Source organism: Lepidochelys kempii, chromosome 2 (assembly GCF_965140285.1).
Source record: "Lepidochelys kempii isolate rLepKem1 chromosome 2, rLepKem1.hap1, whole genome shotgun sequence".
Lineage (NCBI taxonomy): Eukaryota > Metazoa > Chordata > Testudines > Cheloniidae > Lepidochelys > Lepidochelys kempii.
The window spans coordinates 193,556,716-193,574,806 of NC_136381.1; the positions used below are offsets into that span (position 1 = coordinate 193,556,716).

The window sequence follows — 18,091 nt, forward strand, 5'->3', positions numbered from 1 at the left end:
AGCCAAGCATGCACACACAAGCAATTTAATAACTGCAGGGGCTATATGCCGACCTAAGTTAGGTTGACATAATTTTGCAGTGTAGACATGGTCTAAAAGGGTTTGCAGTTTTTTTTCTTTAGTCACTATAGATATGAAAAGTGGGAAGAACACCCTCCTTGCTTAGTTCCCAAAGGTTTTCTTTTCAGTTTCAAGCTGTTGCCATTTGTTTTGTTGGTTCCTCATTGTTTTTCCTGGGCTGGACAAAGGCTAAGTGCTTGAAGACAGTCACATCTGGTTGGGGAGGGAGGCCTTCCCTGCCTGATAGCTTCACTGCCCTGTTTGAGATGCTTCTGAAGTTGCACCAGAGTTACAATTACAATTTACTATGTAGACACATAAGGACTATTAAATTCAGTGCATTACAAGCTTTCATAAAAGATCTTACTTGATATGCGCTTACAGTAAAATAACATAGTATACAATCAGCTGGTTTCACTGCTTATTTTGGGGGTTTCATCTTCCGTTCTCCTGAGAGGGTTCTTCGACCTTGATTGTCAGATGTACATTTTCTTTTGCAACCTAGATGCACAATGTGGTTTCTCCAAGAATGTGTACTCCTCTGTGTATGCTAGACAGAGTTCATGGAAGTTATTTACATAGAAGATGTGAGCTACACGGCATACATGTTCTGCAGTGAATGAGATGTAAAGGGGCCAGAGCAGTGGGGAAAATCCCTTCTCTGAATTTTGTTCTGCCGCAGACTTCCTGTGTGACCTGGGGCAGGTCACTTCCCACTCAGTTGAGTTAACTTTTGTGCCTGTTCCCCATTTATAAAGTGGGGATAATACTAGAACTAGCTGACATTTTTACAATGAAGAATGGAGGTTTGACACCAATGAAACTTTCGTAGAAAAAATTTGTTTTGACAGAAATTTTTCATTGTTAGAATTTCAAAATGAAACATTTCTACAAAAATTAATTTTTAGACATATTCAGAAGTTTTCTTTTTGAAATTGTGGGAAATATCCCATTTTCTCTCTCTCTTCCCAACTCCCTTTTTACATTGGAAAAAGATGGAAAAAAGTGAAGTGAAAGAGGGGGACAACAACCACTTCCTTTCACTTTTTTATTCCCCCCTCCATTAATTTTTAAACCATAAATAAGGGGGATTTTTTTTAAAACAAGAGAGCCTTGAATTTTACAAAAAGAAAAGTTTAAAAAAAATTTTAAAAATCTTTCATTTTGTTTGTCTTTTTGTGAAACACACCTACATTTTCCACCCAGCTCTGGATAATATTGACTTCACAGGGTGGTGTTTAGGCTAAATCCATTAATATTGTAAAGTGTTTTGCACTTCTTGGGTGGAACTCACTATAGAAGATAATATAATTATTGATATATTAGTATCTACGGTGCCCACCCAGCCCTTTGCAGCCTCCTCCCGCCTACCTAGCACATGTCTAGACCTACCAACTCTCCTGTTTTTTCCATATGGACTACTGATTGAAGGATGTGGAAAAATTGAAAAGAGTCCAGCAGAGGGCAACAAAAATGATTAGGGGACTGGAACACATGACTTATGAGGAGAGGCTGAGGGAACTGGGGACGTTTAGTCTTCAGAAGAGAAGAATGAGGGGGGCTTTGATAGCTGCTTTCAACTACCTGAAAGGGGGTTCCAAAGAGGATGGCTCTAGACTGTTCTCAGTGGTAGCAGATGACAGAACAAGGAGTAATGGTCTCAAGTTGCAGGGGGGAGATTTAGATTGGATATTAGAAAAAACTTTTTCACTAGAGGGTGGTGAAACACTGGAATGCATTACCTAGGGAGGTGGTAGAATCTCCTTCCCTAGACGTTTTTAAGGTCAGGCTTGACAAAGCCCTGGCTGGGATGATTTAGTTGGGGATCGGTCCTGCTTTGAGCAGGGCGTTGGACTAGATGACCTCCTGAGGTCCCTTCCAACCCTGATATTCTGTGATTCTATGATTTTGTCACTTTCTATGTCTACAGGGATACTCAAGCAATCTATGGATCTTTTTCTGATTCTGGGTTCAAGGCTCAGCGCACTGGATTTCATAAGAAATAAGCATGATATTTGGTAAGAAACAGTCCTAGCCTACAATGTTTCAAAGTTTCTGTGACTTCTCTCATAATTTAGATGATCTAAATCCAGATACTTCAGACTGTCTCAAAAGACACAATTCTAAGTAAATCTCTCTCTCATTTTGTCACTTCTCATATTTCTTATTTAATCCCTTTTCAAATTCACTCTAAGAATTTCTTGGCACTAACTCAATATTTTTTTGTTTATTCTGTGTTCAGAGAGCACATACTTTTGCAGAAATAAAAATTGAAGTGTGTTCATGTGATTACTGACTTTCCGGTGTATGACATTAAGATGCTACTAGCAGGTCTGTGGGTGCAACCACTGTTGGGGACATAAAGGCAGTAGGTCAAATGCTTATTTACTTTTGGTTCCTCCTGCCAACGAAATGCACCAATGACCACATTTTCTCAAAACTCTAAAACAGAATTGTTTCATGTGGCTTGACTTTCTGAATTTCTCTTTGATATTTTTAGGTTACTTAAGAGCTAATGAAGCTAGGGTAGTACTAACCTCACTCCTTCCTCTTGTCTCTATGAAAGGGAGTAGAACCAGCACTGAAAAGGCAGAATGGCATATTTTTATTTATATGGGGTTTTTGCATTTCTGTACAGTATGTGAAGCCAATCAAATTCTTTAAGTTCTCCACAAATGCATGCAATTTCTTCCCAAGATTGGGGTTTGTTGTGGCATAACATTAACACAAGAAATCACATGCTTCTGCAGATTTGTGCACGAATTTATACAAATATTAGTCCTGTTTTTGTAAGTTTATTGGCTAGTCTGACAATTAGGCTCTACCCTATACTACCTTGCCCACACACTCTCCTCGTGTACCTGATTAGCTAGATTTGTTTTAAGTTTTTGTACTATCAACATAAAGAGCAGGACTGAAGCATCTAGATATGGATTGTGCGGCTTGCAGGAATGGGGGGGAGGGGGGTGTCACAGATCAGGGTCTGGTTCTGGGTGAATGCTGACAGCCATGGCCCCTACAAGCACTTGACCTTTCCAAGTGGAGTCTAGGGTTAGAAAGCCCTGCCCAGGATTGCCACTGTAAGTGGTTCTGGTATATATACAGAGTACCATGTATTTTACCACAGATGAAATTCACTCGGTGCAGAGAGCCAACACAAAGTCCAGGCACCATGTAAGTCCCATTAAGCTCTCTTTTGATGGATGCATAGACGTTGTTCTGGCCCTCTGTCTGGGGATACATGGCACCCTAAGCAAAGACCTTTAGGATGAGACCGTCTAAATCAAGGTCCTGTTTGTGCTGCATCAACAGGAAAGACCCAGTGGCTCTATTTGCAAGAATAGAATTTTGTCCTGATTTCTTTGGCCAAAATGTCCCTTCTTTCCTCCTGTTGTGCTATGTAGTATGTACCACATGGGTCCTGCCCTTCTTCTCAGAGTTGCCTATGTTTCATTAGTGTTGTATGTATATAGTCATGAAGGAAAGGCACTATATAAAGGTAAATTATTAGTATTATTTCCCAGACTTTTAATATCTTATTTATATGTATATATGTAGATTTGGGAGTACTAAGAACCAGCAGCAACATGAGAGTATTTAGTGTTTTTCAGCATTATAATAAAGAGAAATTAGTGTTCTAAACCTAAGAAAGGAGAGTGTTAACATGCTGTAAAATAGCTATAATTATGACTTCAGAGAAATGTACTTGGAGTTTATAAAGGATTATGTGTTAAGAAGAAAAAAATCTTTTTTGAAAACAGTCACTCTGCAAGTCTAGAACTTATTTGGACAGTAAAGCTGATTAAACCAAACTGTTTAAAAAATGTTGTAACAAATGGACCACTGTTGAACTGATTAAGCTGAACTGATCCCTTGTAGATTTGCTAGCTGGAAATGCTTTTTAAATCAAGGGGAAACTGGGTGGAATTACAATGCCACCAGCAGAGGCGGTGCAGAAAGAGAGCCTGAGGCAGGGGTAGAGAAACAAACTGTAAAATAAAATATTAAAACATGCTTGTACATTTCAGGAAAACATAACTCAGTCTGGCTACTCTGCAACTACAGTGTTTTGGTCTAGGCCTCTCTATCTAGCAACGGCTGAAGTTTAAAAACCTAGAGCTATATCCTAATATACGCACCACTAGTAATCAAAGATGTTATTGGCAAGTGAAATAGCTCAGAAGACATGGACATTTGATTGGTTTCTGTGTAAATGATAATCATTTGCATTGTGGTGAACAAAGCCTCTTATCTTGAAATCTGATTCAGGTTTTGTGCTCACATGAAACCCCTCTGAAGTCAGCTGTCCTTTGCACAGGCACAAGAGTCTGCTTTCATGGATCCAGTTTCAGGATCATTATTATTATTGTTATTAATAATGATTTTTTGTTTACAGTTCTGAATTGCGGCCCCAACCAAGATCAGGGCCACATAGTGCTAGGTACCTTGCATATGCATGGTCAGAGACAACCCCTGCCTCAAAGAGCTTACAGTCTGAACCAGTGGTTCTCACACTTATTTGATAGTGCCTCCCTTCTTTCTGTCTGTAGTTGCTTACGCCGCTCCAAGTACATATACTACTGCCCAGCTCTGAAGGCAGAGCAGAGAGCAGCGGCTGCTGGCTGGGTGCCCAGCTCTGAAGGCAGAGCAGAGAGCAGCGGCTGCTGGCCGGGTGCCCAGCTCTGAAGGCAGAGTGGAGAGCAGCGGCTGCTGGCCGGGTGCCCAGCTCTGAAGGCAGAGTGGAGAGCAGCGGCTGCTGGCTGGGTGCCCAGCTCTGAAGGCAGAGTGGAGAGCAGCGGCTGCTGGCTGGGTGCCCAGCTCTGAAGGCAGCACCGTGCCAGCAGCAACACAGAAGTAAGCGTGGCAATGTGAAAAGTGGTATCATTTGTCAACAGAGCTGTCCCGTCCATAGGGCGGACTGGGGCAACCACCCCGTGCCCCATGCTTTGGGGGCCCCCGCACTTCGGGACACGGGGTCCAGGGAAGCCTTGGTGGTTAGCGGGGGGCCTGGCGCCAGCAGCAGTGAGTGACCAGACCCCAGCCCACGCCACTCCACCCCGCTGGCTGCCAGTGTCGCTTGGGGGAGGGGGCAGAAGCCAGAAATGGGTGGGAGCTTGGGGGAAGGGGTGGAATGGGGGCAGGGAGAGGGGTGGAGCAGAGGCGGGGCAGGGGCTTGGGGAAAGGGTTGGAGTGGGGGTGGGGCCTGGGGCGGAGGGGGAGTGTCAGCCCTGGGGCTGCGGGGCTCTCCCATCCCCTCACCTCCCGGGTGTGCACAGCCCTTCTGTACCATCCCCAGCCTCTCAGGGCTGACAACCGGAGCACTTAAAGAAAAAAATGCACACCGTTCGTGCCTCCCTTGACATATTATTGCGCCTCCTTGGGAGGCCAGCCCCATAGTTGGAGAACCACTGGTCTAAATGGATAAAAGGTTTGAGGAGAAAGGCACAAAGAGGTGAAGTGGCTTTCCCAACAGCATATAGCAGGTCAGTGGCAGAGGTGGGAACAGAACCCTGGTGTAGAGAGTTCTAGTCCACTGGACTCCTGTGCTGAAAGCTGTGGGTCTGGCATGGCCATGGTGCCCATGACAAAACCTGTGACCTTTAGGGTTTATTCTTGGTCTCTGTCACTGTGGACAGCCTGCTACTGAGCAGTCTGCTAAGAATTTCTTAAATCTGAGCTGTGTACATGCCCATTGTAGCAGAATATGGATTTTTAAGTAGTTTTAAACTATTAGTGAAATATTATAAAATGTTTTCAAACTTCTTTAATTGTAAAATAAGGGATATTGATATGACTTTCTCTCATAATTTCCCATGACAAACAACTTGGAATGAATTAATATATTGTGTACTATGACTATTCCTTTTTTAAACTGTAATTCTGATTTTCCTTATATTTTTGTTATGGGAACAATGATCCTTATGTCCTGGTCCTGCAAGCAGCTTTGCAGATCCCTGTGTCTGTGCAAAGCCATGTTGACTCAGCCCACACTTAGTACAGGTCACTTCAGCTCTGCGCGGGAACAATGGTTCACCTGTATAGAGCTGCTTGCAGTTATTAGTGTGATTATGATCAGATGCAGCTAACCTGCCAGTTTCTCTAATACTAAGTATCCAGAATTCTAGTTTAGTACATACTATGCCATTTAAATGCAGTCTCCCAGTTCCTCCACTGTTATCCAAGATATTAAAATGTGTTTTGTTGTCATCCGGCATATTTAGAAAATACCCCTTCAGCTCTCTGCTTAGATGTGCACAGTAGAATTGCACACTTGTATTGTCCCGAAAGAAGGTGTCCACAGAAGAAGAGGCTACCTTGGGGCAGAACAGGAGAATATCTATTGTTTCTGAATGCATTCAAAGAGTCTACTGTTCTGTAGCAGCTGAGGGACAAAAACTCTGCAGGGGGATATCTTTAAATGTGTGATAAAGTGGATGAAGACAACTGTTTTGCCAGGACTGTGGAGGAGCTGTGCAACCAGTGCAAGGTGTTGAAGAAGAAAGACTTAAAAGCAAAAGGGAGACAGGTCAGAATGGCTCTAAGCCTATCTGAATTTCCTTACTTTGACCAGATGAACAAGAGTACTGGGAGCAGGCTGGCTGTGAGAACAGGGTGTGGACGTGGCTTTGGTGGAATAAAGGCAAAAGGACAAATTCAAGAGCTGGTTTGAAGAAATAGAGGAGAAAGTAGACATGCAGGCTGACTACTACCAATTTTGAACAGTGCAGTCTTAATGCAAATTTATATTCATTTGTATTTGTGTACAGGCTGCCACCATGGACAGAAAAACATCCGTGGCCTCTATTTTCAAGCCATCATTGGTGGGAAAAGAGCACTCTAAGGCCTGGTCTACACTGGTGGAGGGGGTGGGGGAGATGGATCTAAGATACGCAACTTCAGCTACGAGAATAGCGTAGCTGAAGTCGACGTATCTTAGATCTACTTAGAATCACTTACTTCGCGTCTTGCGGCACGGGATCGACGGCGGCCACTCCTGCGTCGACTCCGCTTCCGCCTCTCGCCGTGGTGGAGTTCCAGAGTCAACGGCAGAGCGATCGGGGATCGATCACTACCCGCTGATCCAGCGGGTAGTGTAGACATGGCCTAACAGTTACAGTCAGCGCAAACAGTACCTTCATCGGGATGTGTCTGCCATGGATCCCAGTGCTCAGGCCATTAAGATCTGTTACACGTGAGTGATATAATAACCTTAGATATGCAGGCAATATCTGTGTCTTAATAGCTAGGATTTCATAGTACATTCATCACCATCATATAGAATATAAGAATGGCCATTCTGGGTCAGACCGATGGTCCATCTATCCCTGTCCTGTCTTCCGACAGTGGCCAGTGCCGGATGCTTCAGAGGGAGTGAAGAAAACAGGGTAATTATTGAGTGTTACATCCCAGTTGTACAGTCCCAGCTTCTGGCAGTCAGAGGTTAGGGACACCCAGAACATGGGGTTGCGATCACGAACATCTTGGCTAATAGCCACTGATGGACCTATCCTCCATGAAACATCTAATTATTTTTTTTACCTAGTTATAGTTTTCGCCTTCACAACATCCACTGGCAACCAGTTCCACAGGTCAACTGTGCATTGTGCGAAGAAGTACTTTATCTTTGTTTTAAACCTGCTGCCAATTAATTTAATTAGTTTCCCTAGTTCTTGTGTGTGTGTGAAGGAGCAAATAACATTTCCCTATTCACTTTCTCTATGCAATTCATGATTTTATAGACCTCCATCATATTCCCCCCCCTTAGTCGTCTCTTTTTTAAGATGAACTGTCCTAGTCCTTTTAATCTCAACTCAACTCATAGGGAAGCTGTTCCATACCCCTGATCATTTTTGTCCCCCTTCTCTGTACCCCCTTCCAATTGTAATATATCTTTTTTGAAATGGGATGACCAGAATTGCATGCAGTATTCAAGTTGTGGGCGTACCATTGATTTATATAGTGACATTACGATATTTTTTGTCTTATTATCTATCCCTTTCCTAATGGTTCCTAACATTCCGTTACCTTTTTTGACTGCCGCTACACATTGAACAGATGTTTTCAGAGCTCTATTGATGGTGACTTTTTTGAGTGGTAAGAGCTAATTTAGAACCCATCATTTTGTGTGAATGGTTGGAATTTTTTCCATTGTGCATTATTTTGCATTTATCAATATTGAATTTCTCTTCCATTTTTTTGGCCAGTCACCCAGTTTTGTGAGATTCCTTTGTGACTCTTTGCAGTCAGCTTTGGACTTATCTTGAGTAATTTAGTATCATCTGCAAACTTTGCCACTTCACTGTTTACCCCTTTTTTCAGATCATTTATGAATATGTTGAACAGCATTGGTCCCAGTACAGATTCTTGGGGGATCTGTATTTACCTCTCACCACGGTGAAAACTGACCATTTATTCCTACCCTTTATTTCCAATCTTTTAACTAGTTACTGATCCATAAGAGGACTTTCCCCCTTATCCCATGACTGCCGTCTTTACTTAAGACCCTTTGGTGTGGGATCTTGTCAAAGGCTTTCTAAAGTCCAGGTATACTATATCCACTGGATCACCCTTGTCTATATGCTTGTTGGCATCCTTAAAGAATTTTAATAGATTTGTGAGGCATGATTTCCCTTTACAAATCTGAGTTGACTCCTCCCCAACATATCATGTTCTTGTATGTGTCTGATAATTCTGTTCTTGACTATAGTTTCAACCAATTTGCCTGGTACTGAAATTAGACTTACTGGCCTGTAATTACCAGGATTGCCTTTGGAGCCTTTTTTAAAATTTGGCATTACATTAGCTATCCTCCAGTCATCTGGTACAGAGGCAGATTTAAGCAATAAATTACATACCATAGTTAGTAGCTGTGCAATTTCATGTGTGAGTTCCTTCAGAAGAACTGTGGTGTGAATACCATATGGTCCTGGTGACTTATTACTGTTTCATTTATCAGTATGTTCCAAACCCTCCTCTATTGACACCTCAATCTGGGATGGTTCCTCAGATTTGTCACCTAAAAATAATGGCTCAGATGTGGCAATCACCCTCACATCCTCTGCAGTGAAGACCAATGCAAAGAATTAATTTAGCTCCCCCACAATGACCTTGTCTTCCCTGAGTGCTCCTTTAGTACCTTGATCACCCAGTGGCCACATTGATTGTTTATGAGACTTCCAGCTTCTGATGTACTTAAAAAAAATTTTGCTGTTAGTTTTTGTGTCTTTTGCTAGTTGCTCTTCATATTCTTTTTCGGCCTGCCTAATTATACGTTTACACTTGACTTGCCAGAGTTTATGCTCCTTTCTTGTCCTCAGCAGGACTTGACTTCCAATTTTTAAAGGACGCCTTTTTGCCTCTAACCATCTCTTTAACTCTGCTGTTTAGCCAGGGTGGCATTTTTGGGGCCCTTTTACTGACTTTTTTTATTTGGGGCATACTTTTTAGTTTGAGTCTGTACTATGGTGTTTTTAAATAGTTTCCATGCAGGCATTTCTCTCATCTGACTGTTTCTTTTAATTTCCATTTAAGTAGCTTCCTCATTTTTGTATAGTTCTCCTTTTTGAAGTTAAATGCTACTGTGGTTGGTTTCTTTGGTATTTCCCCCCTACATGGATGTTAAATTTAATTATCTTATAGTCACTATTACCAAGTGGTTTAGGTATATTCACCTCTTGGACAAGATCCTGTGTGCCATTTAGGACTAAATCAAGAATTGCCTTTCCCCTTGTTTCAGAGTAGCAGCCATGTTAGTCTGTATTCGCAAAAAGAAAAGGAGGACTTGTGGCAAGAAAAGTACTCCTTTTCTTTCCCTTTGTGGTTTCCAGGACTAACTGTTCCAAGAAGCAATCATTAATTGTGTTTAGAAATTTTATCTCTGCATCCTGTCCTGAGGTGATGTGTGCCCAGTCAATATGGGGATAGTTGGAATGCCCTATTATTATTGTTTTAGTGGTTGTTGTTGTTTTTGTAGCCTCTCTAATAATCTCCGTGAGCATTTCAAAGTCACTGTCACCATCCTGGTCAGGTGGTCGGTAATATATTCCTACTGCTGTACTCTTATTATTCAAGTATGGAATTTCTAGCCTTCGAAGTTCTATGATACAGTTTGATTCATTTCAGATTTGTACTATACTGGACTCTGGTTTCTTCAATATATAGTGCCCCCCCCCCCCACCCCAGCATGACCTACTCTGTCATTCCTCTATATCTTGTACCCTGGTATTATCATGTCCCATTGATTATCGTCATTCCACCAAGTTTCTGTGATTCATATTATATTAATAACCTCTTTTATTACCAGGCTCTCAATTTCACCCATCTTAGTATTTAGATTACTGGCATTTGTATACAAACATTTAAAAAAATTGTCAATATTTAGTTGACTGCCTTCATGTGATGCAGTTTCTCTCCAGTACCTACCTGCACTCTATGAACTTCTATCCTCTCTTCTTTACTAGGATATAGAGTATCTGCTTTAATAAATCCTCCCTTAAGGCATTTGTCTGTCTGAACCATGTGCTCCCCTGCACCTGTCTGCTTTCCTGCAGCCCTTTGTTTTAAAAACTTCTCTGTGACCTTTTCAATTGTACATGCCTGGTTCTATTTTGATTTAGGTGGAGCCCATCCTTCCTGTATAGGCTCCTCCTTTCCCAAAAGGTTCCCCACTTCCTAGTAAACCTAAACCCTGCTCCCAATACAATCATCTCATCCATGCATTGAGACCCTGTCTAACTGACCCTGTGTGTGGAACTGGAAGCATTTCAGAGAATACTATCATGGAGGTCCTGGACTTTAATCTCTTACCCAGCAGCCTAAATTTGGTCTCCAGGACCTCTCTCCTACCTTTCTCTATGCCTTTGTTACCTACATGGGCTCCTTCCCAGCAAAGCACATAAGCCTCTCTAGATGTCTTGAGAGGTCCACAACCTTCGCACCCAGCAGGCAATTCACCATGTGATTCGCCCAGTCAACTCAACTGTCTATATTGCTCATAATCAAATCTCCCATTACTATTATCATTACTATTATTATTCCTAATAACTGTGGTCCCCTCCCCCAGAGGGGTATCCTCAGTCTGAGACATCATCTGCAAAGAGTGCCCCAACTATGGGATCATTTACCTCTGCTCTGGCTTGATGTTTTCCTTCCTCAAGACTTTCATCCTCAATAGTATGGAAGCTGTCAGACTGTGGGTAGGACTGCTCTGCTGTGTCCCTGAAAATCTCTTTGATGTACTTCTCTGCCTCCCTTAGCTCCTCTAGATTAGCTACTCTGGTCTCAAGAGCTAGTACTTGGTCTTGAGGGCCATGAGTTGTTCACACCAAATGCACACATATGCCATCTCCCCACAAGGCCGGTAATCATGCATGCTGCATTCAGTGCAATAAACTGGATAGCCCCCACTCTGCTGCTGGACTTCTGCCTGCATTCTCTTTTTACTCCTGTGGGGTCTTTTTGTTTGTTTGATCTTCGTTTTTGTTTTTGTTTTTTTGGGGCGGGACGGGGGGGGGGGGGGGGGACAAAGGGTATTGACCTTTGTTTAGAGAGTATGTTTGTTAGGTGTATCTGCCTCTCACATTCCCTGTTTAAACATCCTCACAAAACTCCCCGGTTCACTAGTTCCTCTGGTCATTTAGATGCTGGATTTTTAAACCCCTATTTTCCCTGCGTTTGCCCCACCCCCTTGTCAAGGGATCATAGGATAGTAGACTAGAGCCTGGTTAGTAAACTCTAAGCTTAACATAGCAGGCCTCTTGGCTCAGCGCACAGCCCCCAGAACAGACCTCACTATCAACTTCAAACATACAAGCACACAACAAACAACAAACTCATCCCAAGGGTCACATAGTCACTCCTCCTTCACCTGGAGAATTCCCTCGCAAAACTCTTGTTTGCTAGTGCCTTGCTGCTGTATCGCCAGTCCTCACATTGGTAGAGGGAAGGGAAGTTAATGTGAACATGTGTAATTTTTGGAATAGGGTAAATCAAGGGCATTTTTAAAATGTTGCTAAAGTCTTGGGAAAAAAATCTTCAGGAAAAATGGTGCAAGCACCGAATTTGAACCAAAGAGCACCACGCTCTTAGTGATGAGTCTCAATGAAATCAGCACAAATAGCTGGGAAGGCAGCAAAAAAATAGCAGGAATTGAATCGCCATCTGCTTACACAACTTAAGAAAGAATCTTAACCAATGCCTAAACCATTTCACAAGTTCTTCCTGAGCTACTGACTATCATGCAAGGTAGAGGTGCCCCTTATTATTATTAATCTTGTTTATTACAGTCGTGCCTAAGGACCCACCAAGAGTGGAGCCCCATTGTGCTAGGCACTGTACAAACACAGTAGTAGAGGGTCCCTGCCCCAAAGAGGTTACAGTCTAAATGGACAAGACAGGTACAGGGTAGAAGGGATAGAACACACCAGCAGAGGGAACAATGTGATGGCAGCATATGGCATGTCAGTCCTATGATTTTATTGATGGGGTGTGTGCCGTTAGGAGGGGATAACCTAAGGGGAAAGAAAAGAGAAGGGAGAGGGGACACTGAAGGAAAGGGAGGTGAGGGTACAGGGTAGGGGGAGAAGAGGGTAAGAGATGAAGAGACTGTAAGAGAAGTGGCGGGAGAGGGCTGGAGCAGACAGCCAAACCGCACAGGGCAGAGAAAGTCCAGTCAAGACTGTACAGCTCTATGAATGTCTGAGGGTCCATGTTTTAGCTGCTCCTGTAGCTGCTCTTACTCAGTGTAGTCTCTGGCTGGTTCCTCTCTGCAGTTTCCCCCCAAGGACATGTGGTTGGGGGGCACTAGTTTCCCTTGAGTGTGTGTGTGTGTGGGGGGGCATGTTTCCCCTTCACAGTTCTGGATCAGGGAGGGTTCTGGGGGACAGGCGGCTCTGGGTGGACACATTGTATTCCCTCCTCCCTGTGCAGCAGTCTCTGCTTTGGCTACTTCTGCAGCTGCTCTTACAGGCTGGAGTCTGGATGAACCTTGGTTGACCACCTCCCCATCGCCATTCCTCCACCAGCATTTTGAATACACTATGGCTCTCCTTTGGATAATGTTTTTGAGGCACCTAACATTTCAACACCAGCAGTCTGGGCCTTATACTTGCAGTAGACCTAGTGGTTCTATGATCAGTTTGGTCAGGATGGTATTCTTCAGGCTATTTTCCTGTTACTGTTGATGATGATGATGATTAAGGCTCAGATTTTGTCACAGATATTTTTAGTAAAAATCACAGACAGACAGGTCATGGGCAATAAACAAAAATACCACAGAAGCCCGTGACCTGTCTGTCTGTGATTTTTACTAAAAATATCCCTGACAAAATGGGGAGGGAAGAGGGTCCAGCACCCACAGCAGCTGGGGACTCTGGGGTCCCCTCGCCCCCACCCCAGCGACTAGCAGCTATGGGGTCCCCTTGCCGCCAGCCCCCACCTCCCCCTGCCATGCGCTGCTGCTGGGCAGCAGTGAGGGGCCCTGCTGCCTGCGGGGAGTGGGAGATCCAGGGTCCCCTTGCCACCTGCGATGGCTGGAGCTGTGTGTGTGTGTCCTGCCACTCTCAGCAGCTGGGAGCTGTGGGATGCCCCTGCTGCCCTCAGCGGCTGGGCACTGCATTGTCCCCCTGCTGCCCATGGGGCAGCAATGGCTGGGAGCTGTGGGGCTGCCTGCTGACAGCTCCAGACCCAGGGCAGGAAATGTCACAGAGATCTCTGGAAGTCATGGATTCCATGACTTCTGTGACAGTCCATGACATAATCGTAGCCTTAATGATGATCCTGTACTGTGGAGGGGTGTGTAATGCAATTCATAGATTCATAGATTCATAGATATTTAGGTCAGAAGGGACCATTATGATCATCTAGTCTGACCTCCTGCACAATGCAGGCCACAGAACTTCACCCACCACTCCTAAAAAAGACCTCACACCTATATCTGTGCTATTGAAGTCCTCAAATTGTAGTTTGAAGACCTCAAGGAGCAGAGAATCCTCCAGCAAGTGACCCATGCCCCATGCTACAGAGGAAGGCGAAAAACCTCCAGGGCCTTCCAATCTGCCCTGGAGGAAAATTCCTTCCCGACCCCAAATATGGCGATCAGCTAAACCCTGAGCATATGGGCAAGATTCATCAGCCAGATACTACAGAAAATTCTTTCCCGGGTAACTTGGATCTTACCCCATCTAAAAACCCATCACAGGCCATTGGGCCTATTTACCTGGTGTACCTGTGAAGCAATAATCACATTGTAATTTGCACACAGTAATTGCCTTGTTTCTGTAGTTTTCATAACCATAGTTCAGCAGTTGATCACAGCACTTTGTCTGTGGCACGTGCCTGTGAAACTGCAAAGGCGGTGCATTGGTTTTTACTGAAAATGTTTACGAGGTAACAACTACAACCCAGGCATATACACTTTTCCTTAGGTTGTCAGCAAACCAGTAAATTTGTAGCTTTTAAATAAGTGTGTAGGTAAGATTCCACCTCACAAGAGCAAACCAATGAAGCCAATGGGTTACATGCATTAAACAGAGGACAATTGGAATAGGAGGAGAAAGGGGTGCCAACTAGAAAGAGGGATATAGGTGAGTGGATAGGAGTAAGGGGAGTGGAGTGGCAGCTAGGAAATGGGTGGAGGGCTGTTTATAGTGGGAAGAGTAGTCAGGTGGCATGGGGAAGGTTGGGTGAAGGACAGAATGGATGGAAGATGTCAGCTGAAGCTACACACCGTAGGTGGAGCCAAGCGAGAGCTAGGGTGGTCAGGTGGAGGGAAAATCTACCAGGAATAGGACGGCTGAGGGAGGAACTGAAGAGGAGCCAAAGGGCATAGGTGCTAGAACTAGGGGTGCTGCAACACCCTCTGACTTGAAGTGGTTTCCTTTATATACAGTTTGGTACAATGGCTTTCAGCACCCCCACTATAAAAATTGCACCTGCACCCCTGCCACAGGGGTAGGTTAAGGAAGCTGGAAGCCAACATGGGGAGAAGAGCTGAGAGGTGGGAAACAGAAGGATCTGTGAGAAAGCTGGGCATGATGCCGGAGGGGTCTGAGCAGGCCTGGGAAGGAGCAAAGAATTTTGCGGCTTGACTTAGAACCTACTTTCTGTAAATGGATTGTAAAAGTGGCTGGATGATTTTATGATCAGTACCAGTTATGCTGCCAGCATAATGTTAGCATAATAATACATGTGACCATAAATCATATGCTTCTGGACATCAGCTGATCTCTGGAGCCCTCCGAAAGGAGTAATACCCTCTCCTCCCTGCCACTGCACAAGTGACTAGGTGCAGTAGGGGTTGTTTTCTTCTCTTGCCTTCCTCACATCCTGTTTTGGCCAGGGCTGCAGGCTGGATACAGGACTTGTCGAGCATGGATGGGCATGGAGTGCTTTGCGCTTGGTGTTGTCGAACTGGCACAACAGGACCAGCATCAAACCAGTTTTAGAAACTAGTAATAACATCCAGGGGTGTGGGAGGCACCCTCTCATTCACCCTGTGGTTGGGCTTTGGAGGAGGACGGGCCAAGGGAGGAGGTTTGGGGATGACAGCTGGCTGCCAACGAGGCTGACGCGGGTTCCTTGTTCCCAGGGAATTGGGAACCGGCGGAATTCGGAGCCACCTCTTGGCTCAGCCTGCGTGGGCACAGCCCCGAAATTACAGGGGGGCGGAGTGGGTGGGAGCCCAGAGGGCGGGAGAGGGTCCCGCTGCCGGGAGGGTGACACCTCTCTCCACGGAGCCTCAATTAACCTCGCTGACGTGTGTGAGCAAAACAAAAGGGCGAGGGCGCGGCGGGAGAGCTGTGCCGCTCGGCGGCCAGCAACCAGCCCCCGGGGGCCACCCGCCAGGCCCGGGGCCAGCGATCAGCGGCAGGCCACGGGGCGTGAGGCTGGCTGCGCCGCCCAGCGCTGTGCAGCTTCCCGCCTGCAAGGGGCAGGGCTCAGGTGAGCCGATCCGCGGCTGAGCGGTGGGGGTAGGAGGAGGGTCCCCCCTCCCGGCTCTGTCTTGCGCCAGGGAGGGCAACGTGCGAGCCGCCCCGAGGCTCCGGGCTGCGGCAGCTCCTCAGGGGCGGGGCCAGCCGGCACCCCGGGCTTTATAGCGCCGGCGGCCGCCTCTCCGCTGAGCAGGTTTGCGCCGCGCGCCGGCGGTGCCCTCGCCTTCCCCCTCGCACCGGTCCCAGCCGCTGTGCAGCCCGCCTGCCTGCCTGCCTGCCTCGCCACACTGTCACCCCGCAGCTGCGGGGACCGGTAAGGGGCGGTGGGAGAGGTGGGGTGTTCGTGTTCTCAAGGGATAGGGGTGAGTGTGAGTGTGAGTGTGAGTGAGAGAGCGCGCGCTCCAGGGGACGGGTGTGAGTGTGAGTGAGAGAGCGCGCGCTCTAGGGGACGGGTGTGTGTGTGAGTGTGAGTGAGAGAGAGCGCGCGCTCTAGGGGACGGGTGTGTGTGTGAGTGTGAGTGAGAGAGAGCGCGCGCTCTAGGGGACGGGTGTGTGTGTGAGTGAGAGAGAGCGCGCGCTCTAGGGGACGGGTGTGTGTGTGAGTGTGTGTGTGAGAGAGAGCGCGCGCTCCAGAGGACGGGGGAGCGTGTGAGTGTTCAGCGTATACTGGCTTCCACACTGGAGTTGGGGGTCGGGGCGGGGGGGGGGGGGGAAGAGACTTGTGGGAACATTAGCTGGTGTGTGTTTAAACGGTGCAGAGTGCGTAGGCCTGGGAGAACAGAGCAGGTTATGGCAGACCAAGGGGCGATCCAGGGAGAGGGGAACTACCTCAGAAAGGTTCTGGTCGGGAGGTTGATAAAGAAGAGCTCCATTTATGATCTTGGATAGTGATGCTATGGGTATCATTGCAAACATAGGTGCATAGTTATGAGAGCTGCTTATTGTGTTCAGTGATCGCAGCTGGTGATAAGCTGGCAGAATCAGAAGCGTGTGTGTGTGGCATGGGGGAGAGAGATGCTCATATGCTTGGATTTTTTTTTTTTTTTTACAGCTTCCTCATTTTTTTTTTTTTGTAGGATGACACTTGCATACTTTAACTGTTTGTTTTACATGGCTTATACAGGTGAATCTTTCCTAATGAGGTTCTAGCCAGTAATGCTGTATTTTAGGGATGGGTGAACCTGGAGAAGGTCTAGAGATTCAGCCACAAACTTTAGTATATCACCTGTGGATTTTTTTTTCACCCTGGGAAACTATTTTCTTTCAACCTGCAGTCCTCCCCTAAATGGAACACAGGCCTATAAAAGGCTCTGCAAATAAAAGCTAAGGCATTCTAAAATTCTGTATCTTAATGTTATTGGTAGTCCCATCCCTGCATCTTGTGACTAAACTTTCATCTTAAGACCACATGTTCTTATTTTTTAAATGATAAAAATATGTATATTTCTCCCATTATGCAGTTTGGAAAAAGATGTTTACAGTACTTTCCCGCCAGCCGTGTCGGAAAACAGGTCAGTACCTAAAATAGGTTGGCATAGCTGTTTCAAGTCAATTAAAGAAATGAATCTCAACCTATAATATATGTTTGTATTTATATAGATGTATATTTAACCTTCAGCGTTCAGTACTATGAAGAGGTTTAGTCACTGAGCCAACTTTCCTTTACGGAACTGATTCTTTTTATCTGCAGTAAACTATAGGAAATGAGAAAATGTTCTTTCTTTCAAATGTATTCGTGTGTGGTCCATTATATTTAATTTAATAGGGACTGAAAGTTGCCTGTATTTACTTTATTACTTGTGCCAGAATGTTATTGTTTTTAGTAATAAAGAGCAACGGCACTTTAATATTTCATCAACATCTATTTAAATTATGTTGTTGGCTCTTTGCCTAAAATCCACCAATTTAGCTAGAGTGAGCCAAATTCTGCTCTCACTTACATTCATGCAGTCCTGTGGAAGTCAACAGGTCAAGTTAATCCCTCCTGCAACTTCCGTGATTGGCATGAATTTTGTTCTCTTGCTGTGTGTGTGTAATCCAGGAGGTTGCCTGGGTGTAACAGTGAGCAGAATATGGTCTTGTGCATTTGTTCCACTGACATG

General features: G+C 45.2%; 2 protein-coding genes across 5 annotated transcripts in view; both read left to right on the forward strand.

The window, feature by feature from the left end:
* Nucleotides 1–18,091, forward strand: part of RPL14 (ribosomal protein L14) — a 247,778-nt gene that overhangs the window by 186,175 nt on the left and 43,512 nt on the right. The window lies entirely within an intron of this gene.
* ENTPD3 (ectonucleoside triphosphate diphosphohydrolase 3) overlaps nucleotides 16,133–18,091 on the forward strand; it is a 30,449-nt gene continuing 28,490 nt past the window's right edge. For all 4 annotated transcript variants that reach the window (XR_013635387.1, XR_012157490.2, XM_073333296.2 and 1 more), the window contains exons 1-2: nucleotides 16,133–16,302; nucleotides 17,450–17,500. Coding sequence is in view for 2 of the 4 variants with exons in the window: in XM_073333296.2 (XP_073189397.1) it covers nucleotides 17,461–17,500 (40 nt within the window). In the remaining 2 variants the exon portion in view is untranslated. The remainder of the gene's footprint in view (nucleotides 16,303–17,449; nucleotides 17,501–18,091) is intronic.